General features: G+C 42.8%; 1 protein-coding gene across 2 annotated transcripts in view; it reads left to right on the top strand.

Moving 5' to 3' along the window:
- PDE7A (phosphodiesterase 7A) overlaps positions 1 to 13074 on the top strand; it is a 137985-nt gene that overhangs the window by 68125 nt on the left and 56786 nt on the right. Inside the window, exons 1-2 of one of the 2 annotated variants that reach the window (XM_068237444.1) lie at positions 3845 to 3985; positions 11885 to 11945. In XM_068237444.1, the coding sequence (XP_068093545.1) occupies positions 3926 to 3985; positions 11885 to 11945 (121 nt within the window). In that variant the 5' untranslated portion in view covers positions 3845 to 3925. Of the gene's footprint in view, positions 1 to 3844; positions 3986 to 11884; positions 11946 to 13074 lie in introns of those variants that run through there. The other variant, XM_068237443.1, reaches the window with a different exon arrangement.

Genomic DNA, 13074 nt, shown 5'->3' with positions numbered 1-13074 from the left:
CTATCCCTGCGCCAACACACCGGATTGGCCAGTGGACGCCCTCAAATGTGGCGTAAGCTTGTTTCCTGTTCAACCCACTTTGCGCCTCTTTGATTATAGAAGCACACCTCCTATGTGATTGAATAAGGCGCTGATGCGCCCATTGGTTCCCTGACCACCGCCGCAGCCTCTGATTAGATATAGCGCGAGGGCACGTTGCGCTGTTACAATTCGTCCTATATGCACAGGATTTTCCCCTGCTTAACAAAGAGGGAGAGATCGTTTACAAAAACGTCAATGCAGGGAATCCCCAAATTACGAACGCCCACCGATACGTACCACCGCCACGTCTGGAATTCCCTGCATAGTCCCCCTTCTGTCCCCAGTTTGTGTCTGCGTTGCCCCCAACCCTCTTGTGTCTTCGCTACCTGTGTAGATGTATCAAGTGTGGCAGCATGTCTTGCCTGATCCATGGCGCCCGCGGGGATCACAGACCTCTTCACTTCCGCTTGGCTCCCTCAGTGAACAGCTTGTGCTGATTGCGTCATCAGCACAAGCCATCACTAGGGGGAGAGGGCTGTGATCCCCGCGGGCGCCGTGTCTTAGGAAAGACATGCCGCTACACTTGATACATATACAGGGGTGGAGTGGAGGCATGGGATGAACAGGGACACCGGAGGACACCAATTGGGGGAGAACATTATAAGCCGCTCCTGGGATATGGACAAACAAGATTTATTATATATTTTTTTTTTTTTTCCCCTGGTTTTTGTCCTCTAAACCTAGGTGCGTCCTATATACTGGAGTGTCTCATATGGCAAAAAATACTTTACTTGTAATCCGCAGCATTCATCTTGTATCCTGTGGTTTAACAAATGTTATGGCATGCAGCATTTTACAAAGTAGAGCTTTCTCATCTGTTCTAAAACCCAAAGGAGCTCACAACTTAATGCTGTACTCTGCGACACACTCTCTCCAACAATTAACTTATTAATCTAACTTTGGCTCCTTGGTGGATTTTTAACTGTGTTCCCTAGAGCTGTAAGGCAGGCAAGAGTGTGCACCACTTAGCCACTTTACCTAGCAACTATAATCCTCTTGAATCTGTTGTAATCATTCACCATGAAAGTCCTATCGTCCACTCATTCACTGACCTATGTGTCTGCTTTGTGTAGCCCTGTAAGCAAACAGATTCAGGATAAAATTATGCTACAGAATTCTTCTCCACCCACTTTCATGATATCTTGCTGGTAAAGTGCATGCTACAGAGGGATGTCTACAGATCAGCCCATCTCAATACCAAGAAGGTTCTGGGTATGTAATTAGTTATAAACCATCAACTTCAGTTATTTAGCAATCTGTGCATTTCTAAGCTGCAGTTGTGTTTTTGTGTTTTTTTTGTTTGTTGTATTCTTTATAGCTATGCATTGGGGGAGTATGTAGTCATGGCAACAAGCCCAGTGGTGAGAGTTAACTCCAGTGTGCCAAACTTAGCAGTGAATGAGGTCTGGCAGCTGGGGCAGGTCTATAGTTCCAGCAGACATTGCTTTGCAGTGCCTAGTATAGATGATAGGTTAGTCAACATCTATGGTCATTCAACATGATGTGCAAAGAAAAGTTTGAAGTTTTTTTTTTTTTTTTTATGGATACCTGTAGAGTGTAAAAAAACTAACAAAAAATAAGATTTAGAAGTGCACTGAACTGAGAGAGATATGGAGGCTGACATATATTTCCTTTTTAAACTATGCACATTGCCTGGCTATCCTCTGCCTCCAGTACTTTTAGCTGTAGACCCTGACAAGCATGCAGATCAGATGTTTATGACCGAAGCCAGAATGGAATAGCTGCATGCTTGCTTCACGTGTGATTCAGACGCTGCTGCAGCCAAAGAGATTAGCAGTATGCCAGGCAACTGGTATTGTTTAGAAGGAAATCAGTATGGCAGCCTCCATACCCCTCTCACTTCAGGTGTACTGTACATAAATTGCTGTAGGGTCATCTTACTTTTTGCTTCAACTGCTGTGACAGGCTGTCATGGTACTCTATAGGGCCTTCAAGGACAGGACACTGTGGTGTTTGTTTAGACTGTTCAGTGCTGAATGCTCACCGCTACCTATGTGCTAAAACCACCACAAGCAATGTTTGAGGGGTAGAGAATGCCGTAAAGTGCAAGGTGTTCCTCTAGGTTTACTGGTGTTCATAGTTGTCTTCCAGCAGCTATATTGCATTTCCAAGCCCTGTATAAACCGTGAGACCAAACATGAGTGGCGGTGGTGATATGGTGTGTGTGGTGGTGGCAGAGCATCAATGTAAATGAGCTGAGACATATGAAGGCTGTCCTATTTATTTCCTTTTAAACAATGTTTTATGTCCCTCCATACATTTATACTTTACCTGCTGCTGCCCTTGTACTTCTGCATTTGTGGTTGCTGGTGTATGTGGGGCGTGTGTGAAGTCGCCCACATGCTAGAACGTCAGTAGTCACGTGGGGCCAGAATGACACTAAACAATTCCATACTTCAATCTCCAACAATATTTATCGCTTACCCTGATGCTATTTTCGTTCTATGTCCCCCCTCTACTGATGCCTATCACTATCCTACATCCCCCACACGGCAATCCGATATTTATCACTCAACCTGACGCTAGTCTCACACTAACCCTTCCTGTACCGATGCCCAAAGGTGGCCACTAACAATACAATTTGGGGAACAATTGTTTACAAATTATTATTCATATGATCCATACAAAATGTAACCAAAATCTCCCAACCAATCCGATCAGATTAATGAAATTATACTGAATTGTGGATCGATCCCATTAATCTGATTGAATTGGTTAAGAGATTTTTGTCCGTTAGTGGTCCCAAATGATCATTTCCAATCAGTCATATGAATTGTAAACTATCATTCAGCAAATTTTATTGTTGGTGGTCACCTTAACGCTAACCTCTTCCCCCCCCCCCCCCTCCCCCCCCCCAATCCATTTCACTGATGCTTTGTTCACCAAGTTCCTGTGGGCTCCTTTTGTGTGACCTGAAATACTGATCGATATTGATGACGTTAGAGGACCAAGCAATGAATTGTCCATTTGCTGTTTCCAATTGGAAGCCCATTATGCTACAGACTGATCAACAGACAATCTGATCATTTTGATCATTCTTCAAGTGAGAGTAAATATTGGCTCATGCACACACTCCTTGCCCATTAAGTGAATCCAGATTTGGGTTCTTTAGGGTAAAACCTCTTGATCTTGTTTACACTGCTTTTTTCATAAGCCCTACACAAACTCTGTTCTGTTTACAAGTAAATGTCACAGAAATGCACAAATCCTATCCTATTATATTCATGCCTCTATCTTCCAAGTACCGCACTTCAGCAGCTGATAATGGGATACAGCGGACGTCAGAACACTGCAGTATGACAACAGTGGTGCGTTTTATCCCTCTCCGTGAAAAGCAAAGCTCTCAACATTGGTGAAAGTACAAGGGGATTGATAACTTTATACGTAAGAAATTATGTTCTCCTCTTCTTGCGTACTTTGGAGAGAGGTATACTTGAATGGGGAGTGAATAGAGGGAGGGCATTTGCTTGCAAACGTTTTTTCAGCTAATAATTAATGGTGTATTTTGTGTGAATGTAAAGCTCTATCTCCTCATAGCAGCAGCGTCACTGTGTGTCTTTGTGTTTTGGATCTCAGTGCCGTCTCTTGGTTCTCATTGCAGCAGGTCTGGCCGCAGTCTTCTGATCCAGTGCATTTTCATACCGGGGACTCTGCCCATAGTCATCAGGTGACTGCTAGTGCAGCTGCTTGGAGCTCAGATCACTGGGAGCCATTCTATTTAATGTCACAGGCTGCATGTCATTTGGCCTGCTCTAAAAAAGCCCTTTTCTGCTGCTGGTGGAGGAAGGAAGGCAGAACATGATGCAGTGTTTTGTGTGACTCCATGGGAATTGCATTAATCTGGTCTATAGCCGTGATACTTATCAAGTGGATTACTTCCAAGGTAGGCAAACACAGCAGTTTAGCCACGAGCTGTTGGACTTTCCAAATAAACCTTGATCTGGTAAACGTGAAGGGTTTTGGGTTTTTTTTTTGTCCTGAATGTGATTTTTTTTTTGGTTTTGTTTTGTTGAATCGGCACACATAATACGAGACTCATTATTGTACTTACAGTTGCTACAGCGAAGGTCTGTGCTAATTATAGAGTTGTTGTGTAAATGGCTTGATCTTCTTGCTGCCGCCAGCTTCATACACACAGGGTACAGCCGACAGTGTGCTGTGTTAGAAACCTATGAGATCTGCAGAGGAGACTTGTGAATATTTTGTGATCTGGTTAATAAAGTGTACTGTGTGCTCTGCCTGTGCTGTCCATTATTACTGCCATTTATGGGTAAAGGATGATCTGTGCTAGGCTTGAAGGCTGTGGCAGTATGTTCTTTGGTAAAACGCTTAAAGGGGCACTACAGCGAAAAATTTTAAAATTTAAAATATGTGCAAACATATACAAATAAGAAGTACACTTTTTCCAGAGTAAAATGAGCCATAAATTACTTTTTCTCCTATGTTGCTATCACTTACAGTAGGTTGTAGAAATCTGACAGAAGTGACAGGTTTTGGACTAGTCCATCTTTTTATAGGGGATTATCAGGGATATAATTTATTTTCAAAAGCATTTAGTGAATGGCAGTTGCTCTGTCCAACTGCCAAAAAAACTGTGTAGGGAGCAGGGAAGCTGTCCAGCATCATTTGTTTATATCCTTTTTAGGGAATCTCTTTATAAAGAATAAAAGTCTTGCTGAGAATCCCCTATGAAGAGATGGAGTAGTCCAAAACCTCTCTCTTCTGTCAGATTTCTACTGCCTACTGTAAGTGACAGCAACATAGGAAAAAAGTAATTTGTCTCATTTTACTCTGGAAAAAACTTACTACTTATTTGTTTGCACATTTTAAATTTTTTTGCCATATTGCCCCTTTAAAGAGGAACTGTAGTGGAAATAAAACAAAGAATAAAATGCTTATTTTTTTTACAATATTCGTTTCAGATTATTTAGTCAGTGTTTGCCCATTGCTAAATCTTTCCTGTCTGAAATGTATCACATGGTGACATCTTTAGTTCTGCCAGGTGTTCTGTATGGCATGTTCGTTACTGAGAGCTCTGTGCACAGAGGGAGATATTGCTTGCTTGGCAATTGGAAAAAGCAGTTATTCCCCCAATGCAACGATGTTCACAGACAGATATTGGCCTCAATTCACTAAGAACATGCTGGAGATAAGGCAAGAGAAAACTTACCTCCACACAGTGAGAGAGTTATCTTATTTCTCCATTCCTTAAAGAGGAACTGTAACGAAAAAACGGCCCCTGGGGGGTACTCACCTCGGGTGGGGGAAGCCTCAGGATCCTAATGAGGCTTCCCACGCCGTCCTGCGTCCCTCGGGGGTCTCGCTGTAGACCTCCGTACAGCGGTGACGTAATATTTACCTTTGCAGGCTCCTGCGCAGGCGTTCTGGCTGCTTTCGCTCCGAAGGAGGCGGAAATACCCGATCGCCGTCGGGTCCGCTCTACTGCGCAGGCGCAAGTCTCCGGCGCCTGCGCAGTAGAGCGGACCCGACTGAGATCGGGTATTTCCGCCTCCTTCGGAACGAAAGCAGCCACAGCGCCCCCGCTGGAGCCTGCAAAGGTAAATATTGAATTGAACAGTCGGCACAGTCGCCGGCTGTTCGGAGGGCTGCAGCGAGACCTCCGTGGGACAGAGGACGGCGTGGGAAGCCTCATTAGGATCCTGAGGCTTCCCCCACCCGAGGTGAGTACCCCCCAGGGGATCTTTTTGTTGTTACAGAGTCTCTTTAAGTTACCTCCTCTGTAGTTATTTTCACACACAGTTAATTAACAGCCTGTCTTTAACTTTAGAATTCTGGAGTTATTCCAAAAATTGAAGCGTTAACTTAAAGAGACACTGAAGCGAAAAAAAATTATGATATTATGATTTGTATGTGTAGTACAGCTAAGAAATAAAACATTAAGATCAGATACATCAGTCTAATTGTTTCCAGTACAGGAAGAGTTAAGAAACTCCAGTTATCTCTATGCAAAAAAGCTATTCACTCTCCGACCAAGTTTAGTCGTGGAGAGGGCTGTTATCTGACTTTTATTATCTCAAGTGTTATTGTACTGTTTACTTTTCCTCTGCTAGAGGAGACTTCATTACTTCACAGACTGCTTTGAAAGACTCATTTTGAATGCTGAGTGTTGTGTAATCTGCACATATTATAGAATAATGCAATGTTAGAAAAAACACTATATACCTGAAAATAAAAGTATGAGAATATTTTATTTGCTGCTAATCTTCTAGTAATTATTCATAGTACACAACCAATTCACTATATCATATTTTTTTTTTCGCTTCAGTGTCTCTTTAAAGACAGAAGAGTTAAATTTAGGTTTGCCTGAGGTAAAATGTTTCCTGAATGCCTCATCACCATGGTGATAACTATAGAAACATAATTAAAGACAGGAGATAAGCTTAGTGAATTGAGGCCATTGTGCTGAAACTCCTCCCACAGGGTGATGCCATTGTGCTGAAACTCCTCCCACAGGGTGATGTCCTGTTTGCTGCCTGGACCTTGTTGCATTGTGGGAAATAAAGTTTTTTTTTTTCTAATTACCAAGCATATCTCTGTGCATAGAAGGCTCAGTAAATAAGTCAAAGACAAATAACATTTATATCGCGCTTTTCTCCTGGCAGACTCAAAGCAGCCACTAGGACGCGCTCTACAGGCTGTAGCAGTGTTAGGAAGACTTGCCTAAGGTCTCCTACTTAGTAGGTGCTGGCTTACTGAACAGACAGAGCAGAGATTCGAACCCTGGTCTCCTGTGTCAGAGGCAGAGCCCTTAACCATTACTCCATCCAGCCACCACAACATTTTGTACAGATCACCTGGTAGAACTGAAGATGTAACTTGGGGAGAGTAAAGATTTTACAATGGACAAACGCTGACAAAATCTATAAATGAATATTGTAAAAAAAAAAAAAAAAAAAAAAAAAATTCATTATTGTTTTCACTACAGTTCCTCGTTAACCACTCGAGGACCGGCATAGTAATTCCCCTTAAAGGACACTAGAGGCGAAAATAAACTAATGAAATAAACGATTGTATCTATCTTCCTTCTCCTAAAAATTACTTTTTAAGATATTCCTCTTTTTCATTTTATTTTTAAATCTTTTTCAGTTTTAACAGTTTTGTTTTTGCTCAATGACACATTTATTGAAGTATGCCAGAGCTAAAATCTATGAACTATTGACCCTTTTTTCTCTTTTCTGCTCTCAGAAGCCATTTTCAGCTGGGAAAGTGTTTGTTTTATAGTTGGAATTTCTTATCAGTGAGGGTCACATTGTACTCCCTGTCTGAGTCCGGACTGAGTCAGCCACTTACAAAGCTGATATTTAACTCTTTCAGGTAAAGAAAGAAGAAGAAAGGGGAAAAAAGGAACACAGCATAGTTATTTGTGTGCTAGGCACTGTACATGCCCATCTCATGTCACGTCACCTCGGGTATCCTTTAAGGACCAGAGCAGATTTGTCATCTTGGGTATCACCAGTATAGATAGGCAGGCTTAGGTCTCCCCAATATAGATAGGTGTCCCAAATAAAGGTATCGGGCATAACTCACCTCCCCGGGTCTAGCGACAAGAAGCTATCCCCACCTCCTCTTGCACTGCCGCTAAGTACCGGGCTTGAGATGATGTCATCAAGCCGGGACCCGACACTAGAGGCAGTTAGAGGCTGGATGCCGGGCGGAGAGGGAGCGATGATCACCGGAAGAACGGTCTACGGAGGAAAGTCAGGTGAGGCGAGTCCCGGTCCTCTTCTGCCGCTGCTGCCTTTAGTGATCACTACAATCGGCGGCGATTGTAGTGATCAGGAGCCAATTGCCATGGCTCCTCATCAGTGAGGGGAGATGTCAGCTGTCATGACAACTGAATCTCCCCGTTCGGGCGCGTGCAATTTGCCTCAGGAGCGGCAGAACTTGAAGGACAATACAATTGATCAGCATGCTTGTTCAAGGTCTATGGCTAAAAGTATTGGAGGATATCCTGTATGGCCACAGCCAGTGTGCCTTGTTTAATAGGAAATACATATGGCAGCCTCCATATTGCTCTCCCTTTTAGGTGTCCTTTTAAATAATGTCTTGGTCATAAATCTAGATTTAGTACATTTGTCTCCTGACAAGATTTTTTAGAATCTGCCAGCAGATTCATTAGTGTAAATACATCCATAGAAACTCATACAAAACTGATACCAACTGTCAAAACCTGACAGGACTGGACACATGTTTATCTGTTAACCCAGCCTGAATCCATATGGATGACCAAGAGAAACCATCTCTAAAGGATGAGTACAGACCATGTATTCTATATGAGACAACAGGCAGGAAAATATAGATTGTGCATTTTCACTTTGGTGATCTCTGTAGATACAGAAATACTTTTTTGATAAACTTTGTGAATAACATACTGATGATTTGTGGAAATTTCATATGCATGGGCAATAAATGTTACCCTTAACTATCCTTATTCACTGGGGCAACATCAGAGGAATAAGTACTGTACAGACAGTGCTCAGCTACAGCCAAACTACTGTCCAATGGAGAGAGGAGGAACTGCTACTTGATGGTGACGAAGTCAGGCATGTCCAAAGTCCGTCCTAGGGGTCAAATGCGGCCCGCAAACCTTTTCTGGTAGCCCTCAAAGTGCCCTACAGTTGTTCGATTCCATTCAGGGTCACATGCGGGGGCAACCTTATGTTGCTGGTCTGCCTCCCCCTTTTCTTGCCTGGTAGTGAGGCATGCTTTCATTGTATGGTCGTACTATTGCACAGTGTGACTTTTCGGTTCTGTTTTGATTTGATTGCAGTGCAACTTGCACAGTGTGAAAAGGCCTTTAAAGTCCATGGTTCAATTCCAGGTGTGGACTATATCTACATGGTAATTATTCTCTCCTTGTTTGCATGGGTGTTTTTCTGTGCACTCTGGTCTCCTCCCATATACCACAAACCTACCATTAAAGAGAAACCGTAACCAACAATTGAACTTTATCCCAATCAGTAGCTGATACCCCCTTTCCCATGAGAAATATTTTACTTTTCTCAAATGGATCATCAGGGGGATCTGTATGGCTGATATTGTGGTGAAACTCCTCCCACAGTGTGATGTCAGGGCCATGGTCATTACAGTTTCCTCTCTGTGAACTTGATTGCATTGTGGGAAATAACAGGTGTTTACAGCTGTTTACAACTGCCAAAAAAGCAAGCTGCATCTCCTGCCAACAGTAAAAATGTCATCATGTGATAAATGTCTGCATGTAAATCAGGGAAAGGAAAGATTTTACAATGGGCAAACAATGGCTAAATCATTTATACAGAATTATTGTAAAAATGAAGCACTTTTTTTTATTTATTTATTTATTTTCACTGGCGTTCCCTCTTTAAGTTAACTGGTTGTTCCTCAAATTGGCCTTATATGGTATCGTAAAACGTCGACCCGTACAATTCCTAAATCTTATACACTTAAGATGGGCTGTGCCAGTTGACCCAAATAATGACAACATGAAAAGAGCAAATGTCATCCAATACAGAAGCTATAATATGTTTGGTGCTTCTATATTGCATAACTTTTTTTTTTGCTCTTTTTGCATGTGTTTTTAGACTTTGGCAGGGATCTGATCATTGATCATATAGTGATTGATTCCTACCTTACACACGAGTTACAGACTACCCAGCAAGATCATGGTGAACCAGAACTCATTGGAGTGTGTAAGGGGCTAAGCCCTCTTACATTAATCCATGCCATGCACTGATAATCAATCCGAAACGGTCTGTATGCATGATGGATTAGTTTTGGCTCTGTACTATTAAAATGCTGACACATCATTGCATTTCAGCAGATCTGGAGGTGTGTTTAGCCCACAGGGACAACAATGGGTAATTTGCATATTTCAGCAGTGATGCACTGGGAGAAACCAATAGATGGAAATAGACCTGTGGACATTCTAACTGTCCCATTTCTGTTACAACAAGTACCGGACTGGTGCAGCTCCTCTTCATGTGTCTTAAGGTGGCCACTAACAGTCTAATTTCTAGTGAAAAATCGTTCGAGCGATCATACATTCTGATCGGATTGGTTGTAAATAATCTCATTGATGGGCACAATCGATTATGACCAATTATAAAAATAGTCGTCCGATTGGATTTTGGTCAAACCAAAATTTGGATTTTCTTATTGGTTGTGATAGTAAGCAAATATTGGTTCGTTGATGGTGTAGCGAATGATTTTTCTTCCGAACAGAATTATCTGATCGCTCAAAAAGTTTTTTGCTTGAAATCAGGGCTGTGGAGTCGGAGTCGGGGCAATTTTGGGTGCCTGGAGTCGGGAAAAAATGCTCCGACTCCTAATGCATTTAAACTGTAATTAAAAAAGAAAATATGATAAAATGTTCTATTTCTCAGATAATGGTCATCATAAATAATTTATACATACAGTAATAGCTGTGCTTAGTCCACAAAAATGAAATAAACCAATCAAAATGAGTTATTTGTGCTGCTTCAATAAAGCAGTCCCCGTATTTTTAAAGTCAGATATACACATCTGATTGTGACTGTATATATGATGTGTACACCAGAATCTCTTATATATACGAAATAACATATATACTGTAAGTATAAAGCCTGATGTGTAGCCGTGTCACTAATAGAGATGGTCAATGAGAGGGAAATAATTCTGCGTGGATTCTGATTTATGCAAATGTACTTTGCTCATGAAATCAAATAATTTGATATGTTGTTAAAATTTGGTTTGGTGACTACGAATTAAATGGTACCTGAGAAGGATGAAAAGAAAAGTTTTATACAGACCTGGGGCTTCTTCCAGTCCCCTTCAGGCTAATCAGTCCCTCGCTGTCCACCTCCACCACCCGGATCTTCTGCTATGAATACTGGTAATCCAGCCAGTCAGCGCAGTCTGGCCGCATGCCGCTTCCACAGCCAGGAGCGTTCTGCACCTGCGCAATAGTGATGCGCAGGCGTAGTACGCTCCCTGCGGCGGAGTGTGTGCATGCGCACTACGCCAGACTGGCTCAAGTACCTGGACTCATAGCAGAAGATCCAGGTGGCGGAGGAGGACAGCGAGGGACTGATTAGCCTGAAAGGGGCTGGAGGAAGCCCCAGGTATGTATAAAACTTTAATTTCATCTGTCTCAGGTTTACTTTGTTACACAGTAGTACTATACTCTACATATGCACTCTCCACAGAGCTGCAAGGGATCCACTGAGAATATTGTGCACATTGAACACAGAGGTGTTGTCTATCACCCATAAACCTGGTTCAGATTGTGCATGAAGAATGTGTAATAGAGAAGAATCTCCTCATTCCCCTGCAGAGTACCTGCACATCATTCTTACATGTACCCACACTTACATTGCCTAGGGCCTGATAGATGTTCTTTGTTCCGGCCTGTACCTTTTACAAGTACTCTTACCAAGGACTAGTTTAGTCTATGACTAAATGGAATTAATATGACAGTCTCCATATCCTTCTCACTTCAGTTGTCTTTTAAAATTCCTAAGCATTGGCAGTTAAGAGACGAATTTCATGTTACATACTTTCAATCAACAAGATTGTATAATGCAAATTAGAGGAGTCGGAGTCAGTGGAATCTTAAACTGAGGAGTCGGTGGATTTTTGTACCGACTCCACAGTCCTGCTTGAAATTGGATCGTTAGTGGCCACCTTTAGTCAAGTTTGAACCACCGACCCCAGTTGATTTGTCATTGTTAACACATCTCTTATTCTCTTTACAGGTAAACTTCAGCTGAAATGTAAAACTGTTTTGTATTTTATTTTCTTGCAGAGACGTGGGGCAATATCGTATGACAGCTCTGACCAGACGGCATTGTACATTCGTATGCTCGGTAAGGAAACTTTACAGGAAAAGTGCTACAGTGGAATTTTTGTGTGTGTGCTATTTGTGCAGTGACCTATACGATGCCTATGTTAATGCAGCTTGTAAAGATGTTCTTTTAACACAACTGTTTTTTTTGGTCACTATAAGATAACTTACCTCTGCAATGCGACCTGTACAGTGCAGCATATGGTCCATAGACATAATGCTTGCTCCATGCGCATCGCCTGGCAACCCACTGCATGCTGTGGTGTTCTGTCGGATATCGTCGTACCGCAGAAATAACAGTGCCAAAGACCCCACTAAAATATATTGATCGTTGTCCTGTGACAATGGATGTAGTGTGGAAGGAGCCTTAGAAAAGCCGACTATAATTGTTAAACTTGTGTTTATGATCAATGGTGATCAAAATATTGGACACCTGCGAAATCCTGTTCTGGATTTGGTTTGCGGATGTAAAATCAGAGCAATTCCTGAATCCGCCCCTTGCCCCTTCTAAGGCAGGGTTCAGTTTTTCTTGAATGCATTTTTCGCATTAAAATTTGGATGCAAGTTATCACATGCTCTGTAAACCTGCATGCTAAAATTGCACACAAATTTTCATGCAAAAAATGCAGGTTTCTTCTCGACTCCACGACAGGTCCACCAGGAGACTGGACCGCCCATCCCTGGAACAGGAAGAAAAGAGTAAGTTTTAAATGGCCACCTCCCATCGCCTACCTCCAGTGTTCTTCCTGTCCCCGGGAAGGACAGACTGAGTTTCCTGGGCTGCCGGGGCCAGAGGGTGAGTCTGGGGGAATGCTGTGGCCGCCTGGTTGCATCCCTCTCAGGAGGAGATCCCAGGTGACCTCCGTGGTCAGACGCAGCGCTCCCCTTTGATCGGAACTCCGCTCCACTATGTGGATGCGGAAGTTCCTCCGCTTGTTGCGGCACACGCGAGGTGCGTTCCAGAGCGGGAGGACGTTCCCATGATGCAGCATCCGGTGGAAGACATCAATCCCGGCTCTTCCACCAGCGGGGGCGGACCCGGCTGCACGTGGCGCTGCGTCTATTACAAATAGACACCAACGAGAGTCAGAGCAGCCATAGCAGTCACTGACTGAGGCTGCTGGAAGGATCCGCCGCTCCCTCTGCCACCA

Source organism: Hyperolius riggenbachi, chromosome 5, assembly GCF_040937935.1.
Source record: "Hyperolius riggenbachi isolate aHypRig1 chromosome 5, aHypRig1.pri, whole genome shotgun sequence".
Lineage (NCBI taxonomy): Eukaryota > Metazoa > Chordata > Amphibia > Anura > Hyperoliidae > Hyperolius > Hyperolius riggenbachi.
Note: the sequence above shows the minus strand (reverse complement) of the source record. Positions and strands in the feature narration are given on the sequence as shown.